The following is a 14,160-nucleotide window of genomic DNA, read 5'->3' on the forward strand; positions in this document are numbered from 1 at the left end:
ACAACAACCCCACTTTGCCTCCTCAGCTGCCCCCATCAGAGCATCTCAAAGTGTCTCAAAATCCTCCCGTTGATCCACCCTTGCAGCAGCCCCATTCTACAGGGGACAGCTGAGGCATAAGGGGGGAAATGAGTCACCAACAGAGCAACCCAGGAGTCCTGAATCCCAGCTCCCCCCCCGCAACCCATTGGACCCCATTCCCCTCCCAGAGCTGGGAACAGAACCCAGGAGTCCTGAATCCCAGCTCCCCCCACAACCCACTGGACCCCATTCCTCTCCCAGAGCTGAGAATAGAACCCAGGAGTCCTGACTGCCAGTCACTTCCCCACTTCATGCCTCAGTTTCCCCATCGTAAAATGGGCACAATGAGCTTTGCAAGGTGCTTTGGGATCTTCTGGCGAAAGCCCTGACGAAGAGCGCACAGTATTTACAAAAACCCGAACTATCAACGTAACACTCCCGGGATGGTAAGGTTCCCCGAGGTACCGTGAGTCTGTTCTATGGGGGAGGCACACACCCCAGAGGGGGTCTGCCGAGCTACCATGAATAATATTAGCATCTCATCAGGGATAGCCCACAGTGACAGCACATCTTGCTGCCCTTATACTCAGGGGCCAAGGCAGCTGGGAATGACCCACAGCCCCTCCAGATCCCGCCCACCGGCCAGCACAGTGCTTTGGGGTGGGGTGGGGGACTTGGGAGCAGCGAGAGGATCGGAGCTGGGTGTGGCAGCTGTCCCCAGGGCCAGGCTGACCTGTAATCCTCCCGGGTGGCGATCAGGCTGGACACGTTCCTCAGGATACCGCCTCCGCTCTCGATGATGGCCAGTGAGTTGCTCTGGCACTTGTAGGTGAGGGTGCTCACCAGGAAGCCCAGGGCGCCCTGCACCAGGCAGATGGCCGCTTTGTTCTCGGTGCTGTGAGCGGACAGGTTCCACAGGGCGCTGAGGACACTCTTCAGGGTGGATTCCTAGCCAGGATAAAATCACCGTCAGCGTCCCTCTAGTGACAGGGCCTCTTCATATCTGTGAGTGTGTCGGCTTTGCACGTACACCCCGCCGCCGTTTGCACACTCACCGTAAGCATGCCGCGGCAACGTTTGCACCTCCAGCTCACTGTACACATGCGTGCCATCCCCTATGTACACGCTTATAGTGAGCGTGCAAGCCATCAGCTGCTCTGTGCGTGCAAGGGCAGCCTTTGCACAGGCAGCGCATTGTGAGCACGTAAGCTGTCCCCCGTTTTGTGTGTGCGCCAACGCAGGGTTTGCACCCGCAGCCCAGAGATCAGGGCTTGCGCCTCTTACCTTGGTGGCACGCAGGGCGCACTGCATCAGGCCGGTCACGCTGCCCACCTCGCGCAGGGTCTTCTTGCTGTTGATGTCTGCCCTCCAGGAGAGGTTCCGCAGGATGCTGGAGACCACCTGGGGGGACGAGATGAGGATGTTCACGCACAGGGAGGGACGTGGCCAGATTCCTGCGCTCAGCCCCCCAGAGCTGTCAATACCGGACCGGAGCAGTTCGATCACAGCCCAGCAGAGGGCAGCGTCACGACCCTCTTTCACCCCATCCGCCCTGCCACCCCAAAGTCTCCCAGCCCGCCCTCCTGTTCCAGCACCAGCTCCCGGCCCCCTTCGCATGATTCCAGGGCCCGCAGTGGGACAGCCAGGCGGGATGAGCAGCAAGGACTCAGCCAGCCTGCTCGAGCAGGAGCAGGAACCGGAGAATCCTGCACCCCACGGCACACGCTGGTCCTGGTGAAAGGCTCCACGTCAAGATCCGGGCCAGGCTTTGCCCTGCAATACCAGGCAGCCTCGCCGTGCGTCGCTGGACGCCAAGCCTGGGGTATCCAGAGGTACCTCGCCTAGCCGTGCGTGCGCAGCCCCAAGGCACGTGGGGACCTGGAGTAACTCAGGCCCTGTGCAGCGGGCAGTAGCCAGCTACATGTGCCCAGGTGTATGCCGTGGTTCAGTGCGCGTGGGCAACAGCCCCGGGGGAGCCAGTGTCCACCTACCTGGTGCAGCTCCTCGCTCTCGGAGGCCAACTGGGCCACAATGGCCTGCATGCAGCCCCGGCGGGAGGACAGAGTCGCCTGCCAAGGGGAAGAGATGGGGGGGGTCAGATCCTGCACACACACACCCCCAGTGCAGCCCGCGGGGACCCCAGAGCCCCTGCCAGTGTTGGAAGGGACCACGGCTGGGTCACCCAATGCCCTGAAGCTTAGAGCCAGCTGAGATCACTGCTCCCCGGGCCCCTTCTCTGACCCCTCCCCAGGCCCCTGGGCCCCATCCCCACCAGGATCCCTGCTCTGTCTGCATTCCCCTAACACCCCTGTCCCGCCCTCACCCCCAGGTCTCTGCTTCCCAGTCCCTGCCCCTGGGTCCTCACTCCCCTCCCCCCCACGCTCCCCCCAAGCCTTTTTATCCCTTCCCCCGACTCGTCCCCAGACCCCCACTCCCCAACCCCAGGGTCCCTGCCCCATCTTCCCCTGACCTCCTCCCCTCCACCCAAGTCCCCCACCCCTGGGTCTCCATTCCTCGTCCCCCCAGACACCTTTCCCATCCCCGCCCCCGGCACCTTGTTCACCACATCCCCAAAGGTGAGGTTGGTCAGCGCCATGCCCGCGTATCTCCTCAGCGCCAGGTTCAGAGGGTCGCTGGCCATTTTGTGCATCTCATAATCCACCTGCAGCAGTTCAGCCACGGCCTGGAGACCTCCTGGGGGACGATCCGGGTGGGGGGGGTTACAGAGATGGACGGGCCCAGCCAGGCACTGCGGGGGGACAACACCCCCCACTCCTCTTTGTGCCAGGGATTCCGCTGGTTTGTCAGTGAGGGGGCGGAGCTGGGGTCAGGGTGTCCCATTGAAAAGGAGCCAGGGTGCTCTATTCCCAGCCCCCTCCCATGGGTTCCCCTCAGGCACCCACCCCACTGCCAGGCCGTGCCATGCAGGAGGGGGCTTGCTCTGCCCATGACCAGGGGCACAGCAGCCCCCTGGGACTCTAACCCATTGAGTCGTGTCCTCTGAACTCCCCGCCCACCCAGGGATGGGGGAGCAGAGCCCAGATCCCTCTTGGGGCCGCGTGTGGCTTACCCAGCTCGTTCATGGCCCGCCTGTACTCCTCGTCGAAGGAGAGCTTCATGACGGCACATGTGGCCTGGCAGATCTGCGGCTCGATGGGCACCGGCACTGCAAGGAGAGCGGAGGTGAGGGACGCCAGCCTGCTGAGCGGCACGGGCCACGCAAGATCCCAGCCCAGCCACGGATCAGACACACCTGGGTCCATTCGCCGTCAGGATCCCCAAATCCCAGCGAGGCGGGAAGGGACGGGGCTGTTTTCCCATCAGAGAGGATCTGTTTTGCTAACGGGACCAACAGACTCTCTAGGGTCAGTCCGCCCGGGGACCAGAACCAGGGGAGAGACACCTGTGCTTAACCATGCCCTGCACGCGCTTCCGGCACCCCTCCACCATGTGTGTGCACCTCGCACACCTGTGTGTAGCCATCCCTGCACACCTGCCTTCACTCACAATCACACACATGCGCTGACCCCCACACGCACACACCTGTAGGTGCACACGCTCAGCTGCACACCGACACACACACACACCCACACCCAACTGCACACCGACGCACACACCGACACCCACCATGTGCATACACACACACACTCAGCTACACACCAACACACACACACACACACCGTATGCATACACACACACACACAGCTGCACACCCACACACACACTCAGCAGCACGTCAGCATGCACAAACATGCTTGCAAACCCCCTGTGACGGAGAAGGGAGCGGGGCAGATTTGACCTGGGAATGTTGCAGGGGAGTTACATTGGGGATGGGGGACTTCCCTTGAAGGAAGATCCCTGAGCTGTAACCTGAGCCAGGAGGGGGGTTGGGAGAAGGGACACCTTCTGCCCTGGAGACTGAACAAAGGAGAGGGGAGGGGGGAGAAAGCTGCTGGAGGAGGTTTTAGTTTCAGTTGGGCTGGAGGAGGTTTTAGTTTCAGTTCAGACCCCCAAGCTGGGGTCTAAGCTCCCTGAACCCCCCAGAAGGACTTGATTGAGGGGTTCTAGTTGTACCTACACACTCTGCTTGGGACTGTGTTCCTGTCATCTAATAAACCTGCTGTGTTACTGGCTGGCTGAGAGTCACGGTGAATCTCAGGAAGGGGGGTGCAGGATCCTGACTCCCCCCACCCCACGACCCGCATACACATGCTCTCTCCAAGCAGAAGCATCAAGATCAGGTGTCCCCCGCTCCCTGTGTCCCCCCACACTCTGCTGGGAGCAGCAGGCCCTGGCGCCCCCTGCTGGAGACAGCGTCACCCTTCCCTACCGGCGCTGCCCTCGGGGCCCTTGCCCCCGTCTTTGCTCTGCATCTGCATCTGTAGCCAGTCCCAGCAGGTCTCCGAGTAGGAGCGGATCTGCTCCAGCACATGCAGCACCCGCATCTCCTTTTTGGCCTGGCCCTCATCGGGCTGCGAGAAGATGATGTTGTGCAGGGCGGCGTTGGCCCGCATGCGGGAGTCCTTGCCGCTGCCGGGGCTCTGGGGGCCTCCCGGCTCCCTGTCCGTGTCGTGCAGGATCTGGATGAGGAGTGGGAGGCAGCCAGACTTGCGCATGGCCAGGCAGCTCTCCTGTGAGCTGGACATGGCCAGCAGGGTGCGGGACATGTCGTCCTTGTCCCGGGTGGCCAGCATGGACAGGAGCCAGAAGACCACTTCCACCTGCAGAGCACAAGCACCCAGTGGGTTACCCTGCACCCCACCCTGGCCAGACCCCCTTGCACAAATCCTGCTGCACTGTACCCTCTAGTGCAGAGGTCCCCAAACTGTGGAGAGCGGAGGAACATTTTGGGGGGGCACAGCAGGTGTCCAGGCCAGCCCCCACGGGGGGCAGGGAGGGAGTGCCACCCAGTTCTGCTTCCGGCCCTGCCCCCTTACTCAACTCCAGGGAGGGGGGGTGTGGACGGGGTAAGAGGGCCACAAGGTAAAAAGTTTGGGGACCACTGGGGTCTATTCAATGGTGGGCAAAGTGAAACAGATAAGACACAGGTCAATTTCACTCAGCAGCTGCCAGCCACCTCTGACAAGCCTGGGGCAGGGGCTAATCCTTCAGGTGTGGGGAACTGGGGCACAGAGGGGAGGTTACCTGACTCGCCCAAGATCACACAACGAATGTCCTAGAATCTTCTCAGCACCTTGGGCCTGATCCTCCTCTAACTCACCTCGGTGGAAATCACGAGCGACCCCACTAAAGTCGGTGGGTTTACACTGGTGTACAAGTGAGGCAGGAACAGAATCAGGCTCCCTGCTTGCTTGGGGATCTAAATCTCAAGCCCTTTCCTGGTGCAATTAAACCAAGAAGCAACATGAGACCCCCCCTTCCGCCCCGAGCGGTGCAGGGGGGGAACATCGGGGTCAGAGTGCACAATCTGAATAGACGTGTGTAGGAACTGGGTAGCATCCCTTGAAATAGATTGTGTGCCCGCTGCTGGCGCTCACTGTCTTCTGTGTTCCTGAAGCCACCAGACCCCCGGCAGAGCAGCAAGGTGTGAATGCAGCTAAGCCTGGCGAGTTGTACCTAGTCAGCACACGTAGGTATCTGGACCCTGCTGTGCCTGTGGGGTTCCTTCATTTTACATTTCTGGTGTAAAGAGCCAAAGACGAAGCAATAGACCAAGGGCAGGAGGGGAAACTGAGGCACGGCGCGGGGAGGTGACTCGCCCATGGTCACCCAGCAGGTGAGCAGCAGAGCTGGCAGCAGAAGCGCTAGGCCCAATGCCCTGTCCGCTACGCAACACCGACTGGCGCCGTTCAGAGCCGGGGAAGAACTCGATTTGTTCATCTCCAGCGAGCGTCTGCGTTTCCTCCATCATATGCCCGAGGGATGGGGATTCTCGTTACCTTATTGTTGCTGAGGTGGCTCCCTCCCTCCTCGGGATGCGTTGGGATGTCCAGGCTCCTGCCCCCTTCCATGCCAGACAGCTTCCCACACAGCTACAAGAACAGAGAGAGGGGATGTGTAAGAACCCGTGAGCTGTACAGAGCACATCCCAGCAGCTGCAGTGTTGGGCTGGCTGGCTCTGACTAGCCCCCTGCCCTGTGAGGACCCAGCCGGCTTAACTTCATGCAAGCAGCCTCCTCCGTTCATCCCGAGACACTGGGAGGCCGGGCAGCAGCCGTGGTGTATGGATGGGTACAGGGAACTCCGTTCACGGAGGACTGGAAAATGCAGAGAGCTGTGATTTTATTCTCCTCTCCCGGTCTGCTTGTCCCGTCTCTCTGTCTGTCTCCTGCATCGGGCACACACAGAGCCCAGATCAGGGGTGAGTCTTGGTGCGATTTGCCCTCTTAGAGTGTAAATTACACCCCAGTTAATTCAACTCAGCGGGCCAGACTCAGAGGGAGCGTAAGGTGGATGACATAACCAGAGCCTGCCAGAGCTAATAACCACAGGAGTCTCTGCAGCTGGGGCAGTGACAGACTCACATCCCCTGTGGATCGGACATGGAGGGGGACCCGCAACGCACTGATCAGTGGGTTCCACACCTTAAAGGTCAGCATAGGGCGTGAGCGGGACTTGGACGCTGGAGGCATGTGTCACACCAGTTTTCATGCCCTTAGATACACACGAGACCCAGTTCTGTTCCGTGAAAGGCCAGCAGCAAAAAAACATTTCATCTGAAGAGGCCAATTCCCCCCTCACCCCAAATACTACGCCATCTGCGGCTCGTTCCAGGCAAGCAAACTCTCCGGAAATTGTTAAGGGACCCTGGCTCTGTCCAGACCTGCTCTCAGATCCAAGTGTGCTCCAGAAAGACACCCAGCAAAGCGCCAGTCGCCTTCTAGGGGGCAGAGGGGCCCAGATAGGCCCCAATGCAGCAGAGACTGGGAGGGGAGGAGGCATACATGGGACCCCTCGGAGTCACATAACTGGGCTCCGCAATGGAGAGAAGTTTGGGAGTAGGCTGTGCTCACTGGGACCTCACTTAAAATCCCATTGGCTTCCATGGGACTTGGGTGCTTTCCGAACCAGGGCCTGCAGCCCCTGTTCTAGCCCTGGGGCAGCACCCAGCAAGGGCAAAACTCCTATTGACTTCAATGGGAGCAGAATTGCGCCCTCTACAAGCCCTGGAGAGAGATCCTGCAGCTCAGTCCCGAGCCGGCTCCCTTCGCCAGCGCTAAACGGAGGGATACTGAACTGGAGGTGTCAGTGAACGGGTTGCAGGATTGCCACGTGACTGTGTAATATGCAACATGGATTTTCCTATGAGGCCAATGCAAGCTTCAGCGTCTTCGCTGCACGGGGTTTTGCTAGGCCTTGCATGTAGGGTGGCCAGTTTTGGTTGGACGTATTCCTGGAGGTTTCATCACACGACATCTTAAACGAAAGATTATTCTTTAATTTCTGGAGACTCCTGGGAGGCTGGCAACCCTCCTTGCACAGTGGAGGAAATGACCTCTGGGTCCATGTAGAAGAGCCAATCCATCTCTCTACTACCATCCTTAGCGACGCATCTCCCACTCTGTCCTTGCTCCTCAATAATCCGCCCATATTAAATTATTGTAAACCTTCTCTCTCAAAGTACTTAGACAGCCCCAATCCCGTAGTATCGGAGCGCCTCAAAGCCACGCCATGAGACAGAGCAGCAATACTGTCTCCATTGCACAGGTGGGAAACTGAGGCACAGAGACGCTAAGTGTCTTGCCCAAGGTCACACGCAGAGTTTGTGGCAGAGGAGGGAATTGAACCCAGCTTTCCTGAGTCGTAGGGCAAAGGGTCTAGGCACAGAACTATCCTTCCTTGCTACCGACCGGCCTTATTGCAGATGTATGTAAAAAAATATGTATTGCCCAGCGGATTCAAGGCCTCAGGACCGAGCGCTATGGCTCATTTCTCTTTCCAGGACAAATCCCCTTTTTAGCCAACAGTGCGATAATTGTCTTACTGAATCTAAACCGCTCCATCTTCCCAGGGCTTAGCTCAAAGCCCCGCAGGCTCCGGCTTTGCATGGGGTTAGGGGAGAAATTCACAGCCAGTTCTGCTATCGATTTCTTGGTGCAGAGAAAAGCTCGGGGGGGAAATAATTTGTCTCTGTACTCACTTAATCTCTGTCCCAGAAGGCAGGAAAGAGAGCACCAGTGACTGTTGGGAGCCCAGAGTAGGAATCACGTGACCTCTGGCTTTTTAAATCCAGTTCAGATGTTAATGAAACCCTAAGGCGGAATTCTGATCCCACTGAAGTCAATGGCTAAACTCCTATTCATTTTAATAGGGCCAGGATTTCATATATGGCCTCTGGGCTTAAAAACTGTTCAGAGGCTAGTTAAACTCTGGGCACTTAACCCTTAGAAAAATGCTACAGTATTATGCAGTAATTATCCCAAACACTACAGCTCCCTGCCATGTTACTGAAGGATTGTACAATGCCCTAGTCTTTTTAATAACATTGTAGGTTTCTTATATTGTAGATTTTGGTTTAAAAATACTATTCTTATTATAAAACTGTGCGGGGTGTTAAGTAATACCGCAATATCTTCAAAACAATATTGTAGTATTATTTCCTAGCTCTACAGTATTGTTCTTTATAATCCTCTAGTATTTTTAATACAAAAGCAATAACTTTTATTGTAGAGCTGCAAGTATTTTTTCTTTAACAATTATATAGTATTTTTCTTATTACGTAATATATTTAATAAAACCATGGCATTTCCCCTTAGAATGCTGAAGTATTTTTAAACGGCTGTACTATTTAATAATACTGTAGTATTTTTTTTAAATGCTGCAGGTATTTTTCTTATAATTTAGCATTTTTAATAAAAACTGTAACGTTTTTTCTTTTAATATGATAATTTTTAAATGTACACTATTATCAAAAATACTATGTAGTTGATTTTATTCATAAAATCATGGTATTTTCCTTATAACGCTGTAGCATTTTTAATTTAGTATTGTTTAGTAGTTTGGGGGAAATAATGTTGTAACATTTCATTATTGCTGTAGTATTTTAAAAACAACACGGCAGTATTTTAATATTACTGAATCTTTTAAAAGACGTGATAGTATTTTTACTATTACTGTAGTAGTTAAACATTATAATTTGAATATTAATGTAGGTTTTAAATAATACTCTCGTACTTTTATATTACTGGAGTATTTAGAGATTTCAAATAATGCTGTGGTAGTTTTGTACAGATCTGGCAGGATATTCACCTTTGTTGTGGACTGTGTTAGATCTGTGGGGTCACTAACACACATCCAGCCTGGGCAGCAGTGGGATTAATTCAGGGGTCTTGGACACATCTGTCCTGTTCCCTCCCCCAAACCCCACCCGCTCCTGACTCCCAGCATGGGGGTTGGCTCAGCCGCTCTGAGCTGATGACCCCGCGGCAGCTCTGCAGAATCCAACGCTGGGCCTGCCAGCATCTCCCCGCATGGCCTACTTCTCGTCGCCATGGCAACTGCCCATTTCATGGTGCCCGAGACACACAAAGGCCTGGCCCTCCCGCTCAGTGGGGCGGGGAGGCCTTGGAGACCTGCCTGCCTCTAGCGCAGAGATGGGCAAACTACAGCCCGCGGGCTATATCCGGGCCACACAGTCAGGGGCGGGGGTCCGGGGGCAGTCAGGGGACAGGGAACAGGGGGGCGTGGATGGGGCAGGAGTCCCGGGGGGGCCGTCAGGGGGCGAGAAGCGGGGGGGGTGGATAGGGGGCAGGGGCCGGGCCACGCCTGGCTGTTTGGGGAGGCACAGCCTCCCCTAACTGGCCCTCCATACAATTTCGGAAAACCGGTGTGGCCCTCAGGCCAAAAAAAAAGTTTGCCCGCCCCTGCTCTAGCGCCATTCTCACCCCCATGCCAAGCAGCTTCCTCCACCATTCCCACCCTGGACGCAGAATGAGAGCCCACGGCCCGCACAACTCTGCCATTGCCTGCCCAGCCAGGCTGTCCGGACACAGTGCCCAGGCCTGCGGGTGGGACGCGAATTGCTCCCAAGGGCGAGCACAGGAGAAATACACCCCAACGTCCAGCTAGGATGGAATGAGGTCACCGGGCGCCAGCTGGGGCAGAGGGAAATGCCAGAGATGCTACCTGCCATGGCAAGGCCCTGCAGAGACCCCAGCCGCTGGAGAGCAGAGGATGGGGGAGACAGTCTGGGCCACGGCCCTAGACCCTCCACCTGAGGATCTCCAAGTCCTTTGTAAATACCAGTGAGCAAAGCTTCATACCCCACCTCTGGGCCAGGGGGAGTAAAGTATCATCCCGCCTGTTAGAGGGGGACACTGAGGCACAGAGAGGGGAACATGCATCAGGAGTGGGTGGTGAGCCCGGATGAGAACCCAGGTCTCCCCTCTCCTGGCCTTGTGTGTTAGCACAAAGACCAGCCTTCCCTAGATAGAGAGAGAGAGGGGTGTGTGTGTGTGTGTGTGTGTGTGTGTGTGTGTGTGTGTGTGTGTGTGTGTGTGAGAGGGAGATNGTGTGTGTGTGTGTGTGTGTGTGTGTGTGTGTGTGTGTGTGTGTGTGAGAGGGAGATCTGGGCCTGGGGTGTGTGCACAGGGGAGGTCTCCCCCACGTTGGTGCAATGAGGGGGGTGTGTGTGTGTGTATGAGTGAGAGAGAGATCTGGGCCTGGGGTGTGTGCGCAGGGGAGGTGTTGGTGCAATGAGGGGTGTGTGCAGGCGGAGAACAGGCACACCTGGACTGATGGGGGGGGGGGAAGAGTGCATACCTCTTTGTAAGCACCAGCCCCCATTGGGTGCGTGTGCAATGGGTCAGTGCAGGGGAGTTTGTGGGTGACTACAAATGGCAGGTGCGAGTGTGCAAGCCCACACATAAGTGTGCACATGAATCTGGAGTGCAGGTGTGAATGTGCGGGTGTGCACGCCTGTGGGTGATGCTGTGCGTGCCAGTGAATGAGCGACACTCGCGGTGTAGACGGCCGGGTGTGTGCACGTGTAGGGGTGATGCGGTGGGGGGAGTACACAGTGGTGTTGCACACACAGGACAGGGACTGTTAGCACCACCGCTCCCTCCTGCGGGGGCTGCAGCCTGAGGCCCAGCGGACCCGGCTCCTGCCCCGTTACCTGCGGCTCCGACATCTGCACCTGGTCCTGAGCCTCCATCAGCTCCTTGTCGATCTGCTCCAGGCGGGACGCTCGGATCTGCGGGGATTTAACCATAGAGTCAGCAAGCGCCAGCCCCCCGCCTCCCACAGTGCCTTCCAGCCGTGTCCCGTGAGGGGATGGGGCCAGGCAGCACGGGGCCTAGAGAGAGGCAGACTCAGCCACCAGGTGGGGAAGGGGGGGCACCCCTCTCCCAGATGAGCTCCTCCCCCATGCAAAAATAAACCACCCCAAAGTAGAACATGATCTTGATTCCTACCCACCCCCTATTGTCCTGCTTTGTGGGTAGGGGGTTGCACCCTCATCTCCCCCCCCCACTACCCAGATTGCTGGAGTGACTGGGGAGAGCCTGATCTCCCCCAATGCCTCCCATTGCCCATATTTTTTGGGGGGGTTGTTGCTTCCCGATCCACTTCTCCCCCCCTACACACACACACACACACACACACACACACTGCCCCGCTTTGCGGGGAGGGCTTTGCAGTCTGATCCCTCCCATTACTTGGTTTTGCAAAGGGGGGGGCTGCATTACTGGGGGAAGAGGGGTGAGGCTGAATAACCGGCGGGAAGGGAGCAGCTGCCCTGCCCTGACCTGAGCCCTCTGCACCATCTCGTCGGTCGTCCCGAAGCGCTCCTCCATGAGCGAGCGGATGTGCTGGGCCTCGAACTCCAGCTGCTGCCGGATCAGATCCATCTGCATAGAGAACTGGGAGCCGGGAGGAGAGGCAGGGCGTGAGGGGCGAGATCCCAGCAGTCTGGCTGGCCCCGCTGTACCCCAGCACAGGGTATTCCCCAGGGGGCAAAGCGCATCCTACGGGGCAGGGGACTCGCTCAGGTCTTGGGCTGAGTCCTCAACACCCCATGAGCCCCTGGGACCTCCCAGCACCCAGGTCCGCCTGGCAGAGGAGGGATCCCTGCCGGCTCAGGTCTCGGGCTGGGCCCTGGGCCCAGGGACTCACCGTCTCCACGTGAGGTAGCTCGTCCAGGCGCGTGGAGAGGCTCTGCAGCTGCGTGTAGTACCAGAGCTTCTCCTTCTCCTCCTTCTCAATCTCGCTCAGCAGGAAACACCTGAAGAAAGGGAGGGGGTAGAGGGCGGGCAGTCACGGATCCCCCCACTCCATGGACCCCACCCCCAGTGCTGAGCTGATGCCAACCCAACCCCCCCAGCCAGAACCCTTGCGAGAAGGGGGAAGAGCGACAGGAAGAGGGACAAATCCTCTAGGGGCCTTTTCACCAGGCTCTCCCCACACCGAGCCCAGCTGAAGGGCTGGCTAATGGCCCCTGGGAGCATCCCGGGCCAGGGCACGCAGCAAGGTGACTGGGCAGAATGCTGGGCTGCACAGGATGCTGGCTAATGGGAGCAGCAAAGGGGCCCCTTAACCACCTGGCGAGCTAGGGCTCAGACACTGTGGTGATGGGGGAAGGATGGAGAGAGACAGACAGGCAGGCAGGCAGACACCCGGGTGCACAGGGGGAGAGGCAGACAGACAGACAGAGGGATGTGTAGGGGGACAGACAGACGGGTGTGTAAGAGGACAGGCAGACACCTGGGTGCACAGGGGGACAGACAGACGGATGGGTGCACAGGGGGAGAGGCAGACAGACAGACAGACGGGTGTGTAAGAGGACAGGCAGGCAGACAGGTGTGCAGGGGGAGAGGCAGACAGACGGAGGTGTATGGGCATACAGAGACAGACAGATGGGTGTGTAAGAGGACAGGCAGGCAGACAGGTGTGCAGGGGGACAGACGGATGGGTGCACAGGGGGAGAGGCAGACAGACAGACAGAGGGATGTGTATGGGGACAGACAGACGAGTGTGAACGTTTACCTCTCTCTGTCCAGCTCCTCCAGCATCCTGATGGTGGCTCGACTCAGCTCCCCCATGCTGTCCTTCTTCTGGGGAGCGGCTGAGTGCACGGGGCTGCCCTCGGGGCAGGCGAGCTCGGGCGCCAGGGCGGGAGGCTGGAACTTCAGGTTGTAGAGGCTGGTGATGTCCATCTGCAGAGCTGGGGGGGCAGCGGGAACAAGGGCACCCTCGTGTGGATGGTGCTCGGAGGAACAGCGGGACTGAGCCTTGCTAGCGGCCCCTGGGTCTTGACCCAGCCCTGGATCGCTGCTCCCCCTAGAGGATGGTTGTAGCATTGCAAGGCACCCCCAAACCAACTCTGCCAGGATCCAGCTTCAGGAGAGGGGGACCCCAGTCTATGCTCTCCCAGCCAGCAGCCACTTCAAGCTGCATCCTCAGCCCCATCTGAAGCCCCGGGGCCTGGTGACAGCTCACACAATCCCTGCCCCTCCTTTCCCCCGGGGTGAATCCCACACACCAGGGCACAGGTGGGGCAGTGAACCGAGCCCCTGGTTGTTACATGGTTCCATACCCTGCTTATCACTCAGTCTGGTCCTGTCCACACCAGCAAACTCGGCATGGTGGGAGTGGGAAGCGGTAGCATATTATAATACGCTGCCCCGGTACGCCACATGCATTTCCCAGCAAAGTGAAGGCTGCTCACGGATCAGATGGTTCAAACTCAGTTGGACGTGGGCAGAGTTAAGGGGAGTTAAGTGGGCCAGCACCTCCTCATGCTCTGCTCACACTGGGAGGGGAACCGTGCAGCTGTGTTTGAACAGGATGCTGGCTGGCTATGCCAGGGGACTCCCTTGGCACCGGGGATGGGGGAGGAACAGGGCTGGATCTAGGGGCACCTGAGGTGCCAGGCTTGGGGGGTGCCGGACTCGGGGTGCTGTTTTTGTTGTTAGGATCTGTAAATCTGTATTTATTCATGCAACAGACAAATTTATCGTCTTATCTGACAGGGACAAATCATGCATGTAAATTGTGCATCCAAGTCGTGAAATGGGCTACAAATGCAATAAAAAATAAGGTATTCAAATGGAGGCGGGGGGCCGCCAAAGACGGTCTTCGCCTGGGGCACCATTTGGTCTAGGGCCAGTCCTGGGGGCAGTTCCTCAGATAGTGCAAAGCAGCGTAGCTCCACTGAAGCAAATGAAACTGCTCGTGTGT

General features: G+C 57.6%; 1 protein-coding gene across 1 annotated transcript in view; it reads right to left on the reverse strand.

The window, feature by feature from the left end:
* The window catches only part of APC2 (APC regulator of WNT signaling pathway 2), a 45,896-nt gene that overhangs the window by 10,096 nt on the left and 21,640 nt on the right, over positions 1–14,160 (reverse strand). The window contains exons 4-14 of the mRNA XM_034755055.1: positions 12,967–13,144; positions 12,097–12,205; positions 11,730–11,843; positions 11,099–11,176; positions 5,922–6,014; positions 4,352–4,742; positions 3,092–3,187; positions 2,576–2,715; positions 2,013–2,090; positions 1,306–1,422; positions 755–969 (exon numbers count right to left, since the gene is read on the reverse strand). Of these exons, the coding sequence (XP_034610946.1) occupies positions 755–969; positions 1,306–1,422; positions 2,013–2,090; positions 2,576–2,715; positions 3,092–3,187; positions 4,352–4,742; positions 5,922–6,014; positions 11,099–11,176; positions 11,730–11,843; positions 12,097–12,205; positions 12,967–13,144 (1,609 nt within the window). The remainder of the gene's footprint in view (positions 1–754; positions 970–1,305; positions 1,423–2,012; positions 2,091–2,575; positions 2,716–3,091; positions 3,188–4,351; positions 4,743–5,921; positions 6,015–11,098; positions 11,177–11,729; positions 11,844–12,096; positions 12,206–12,966; positions 13,145–14,160) is intronic.

Source organism: Trachemys scripta, chromosome 22 (assembly GCF_013100865.1).
Source record: "Trachemys scripta elegans isolate TJP31775 chromosome 22, CAS_Tse_1.0, whole genome shotgun sequence".
Lineage (NCBI taxonomy): Eukaryota > Metazoa > Chordata > Testudines > Emydidae > Trachemys > Trachemys scripta.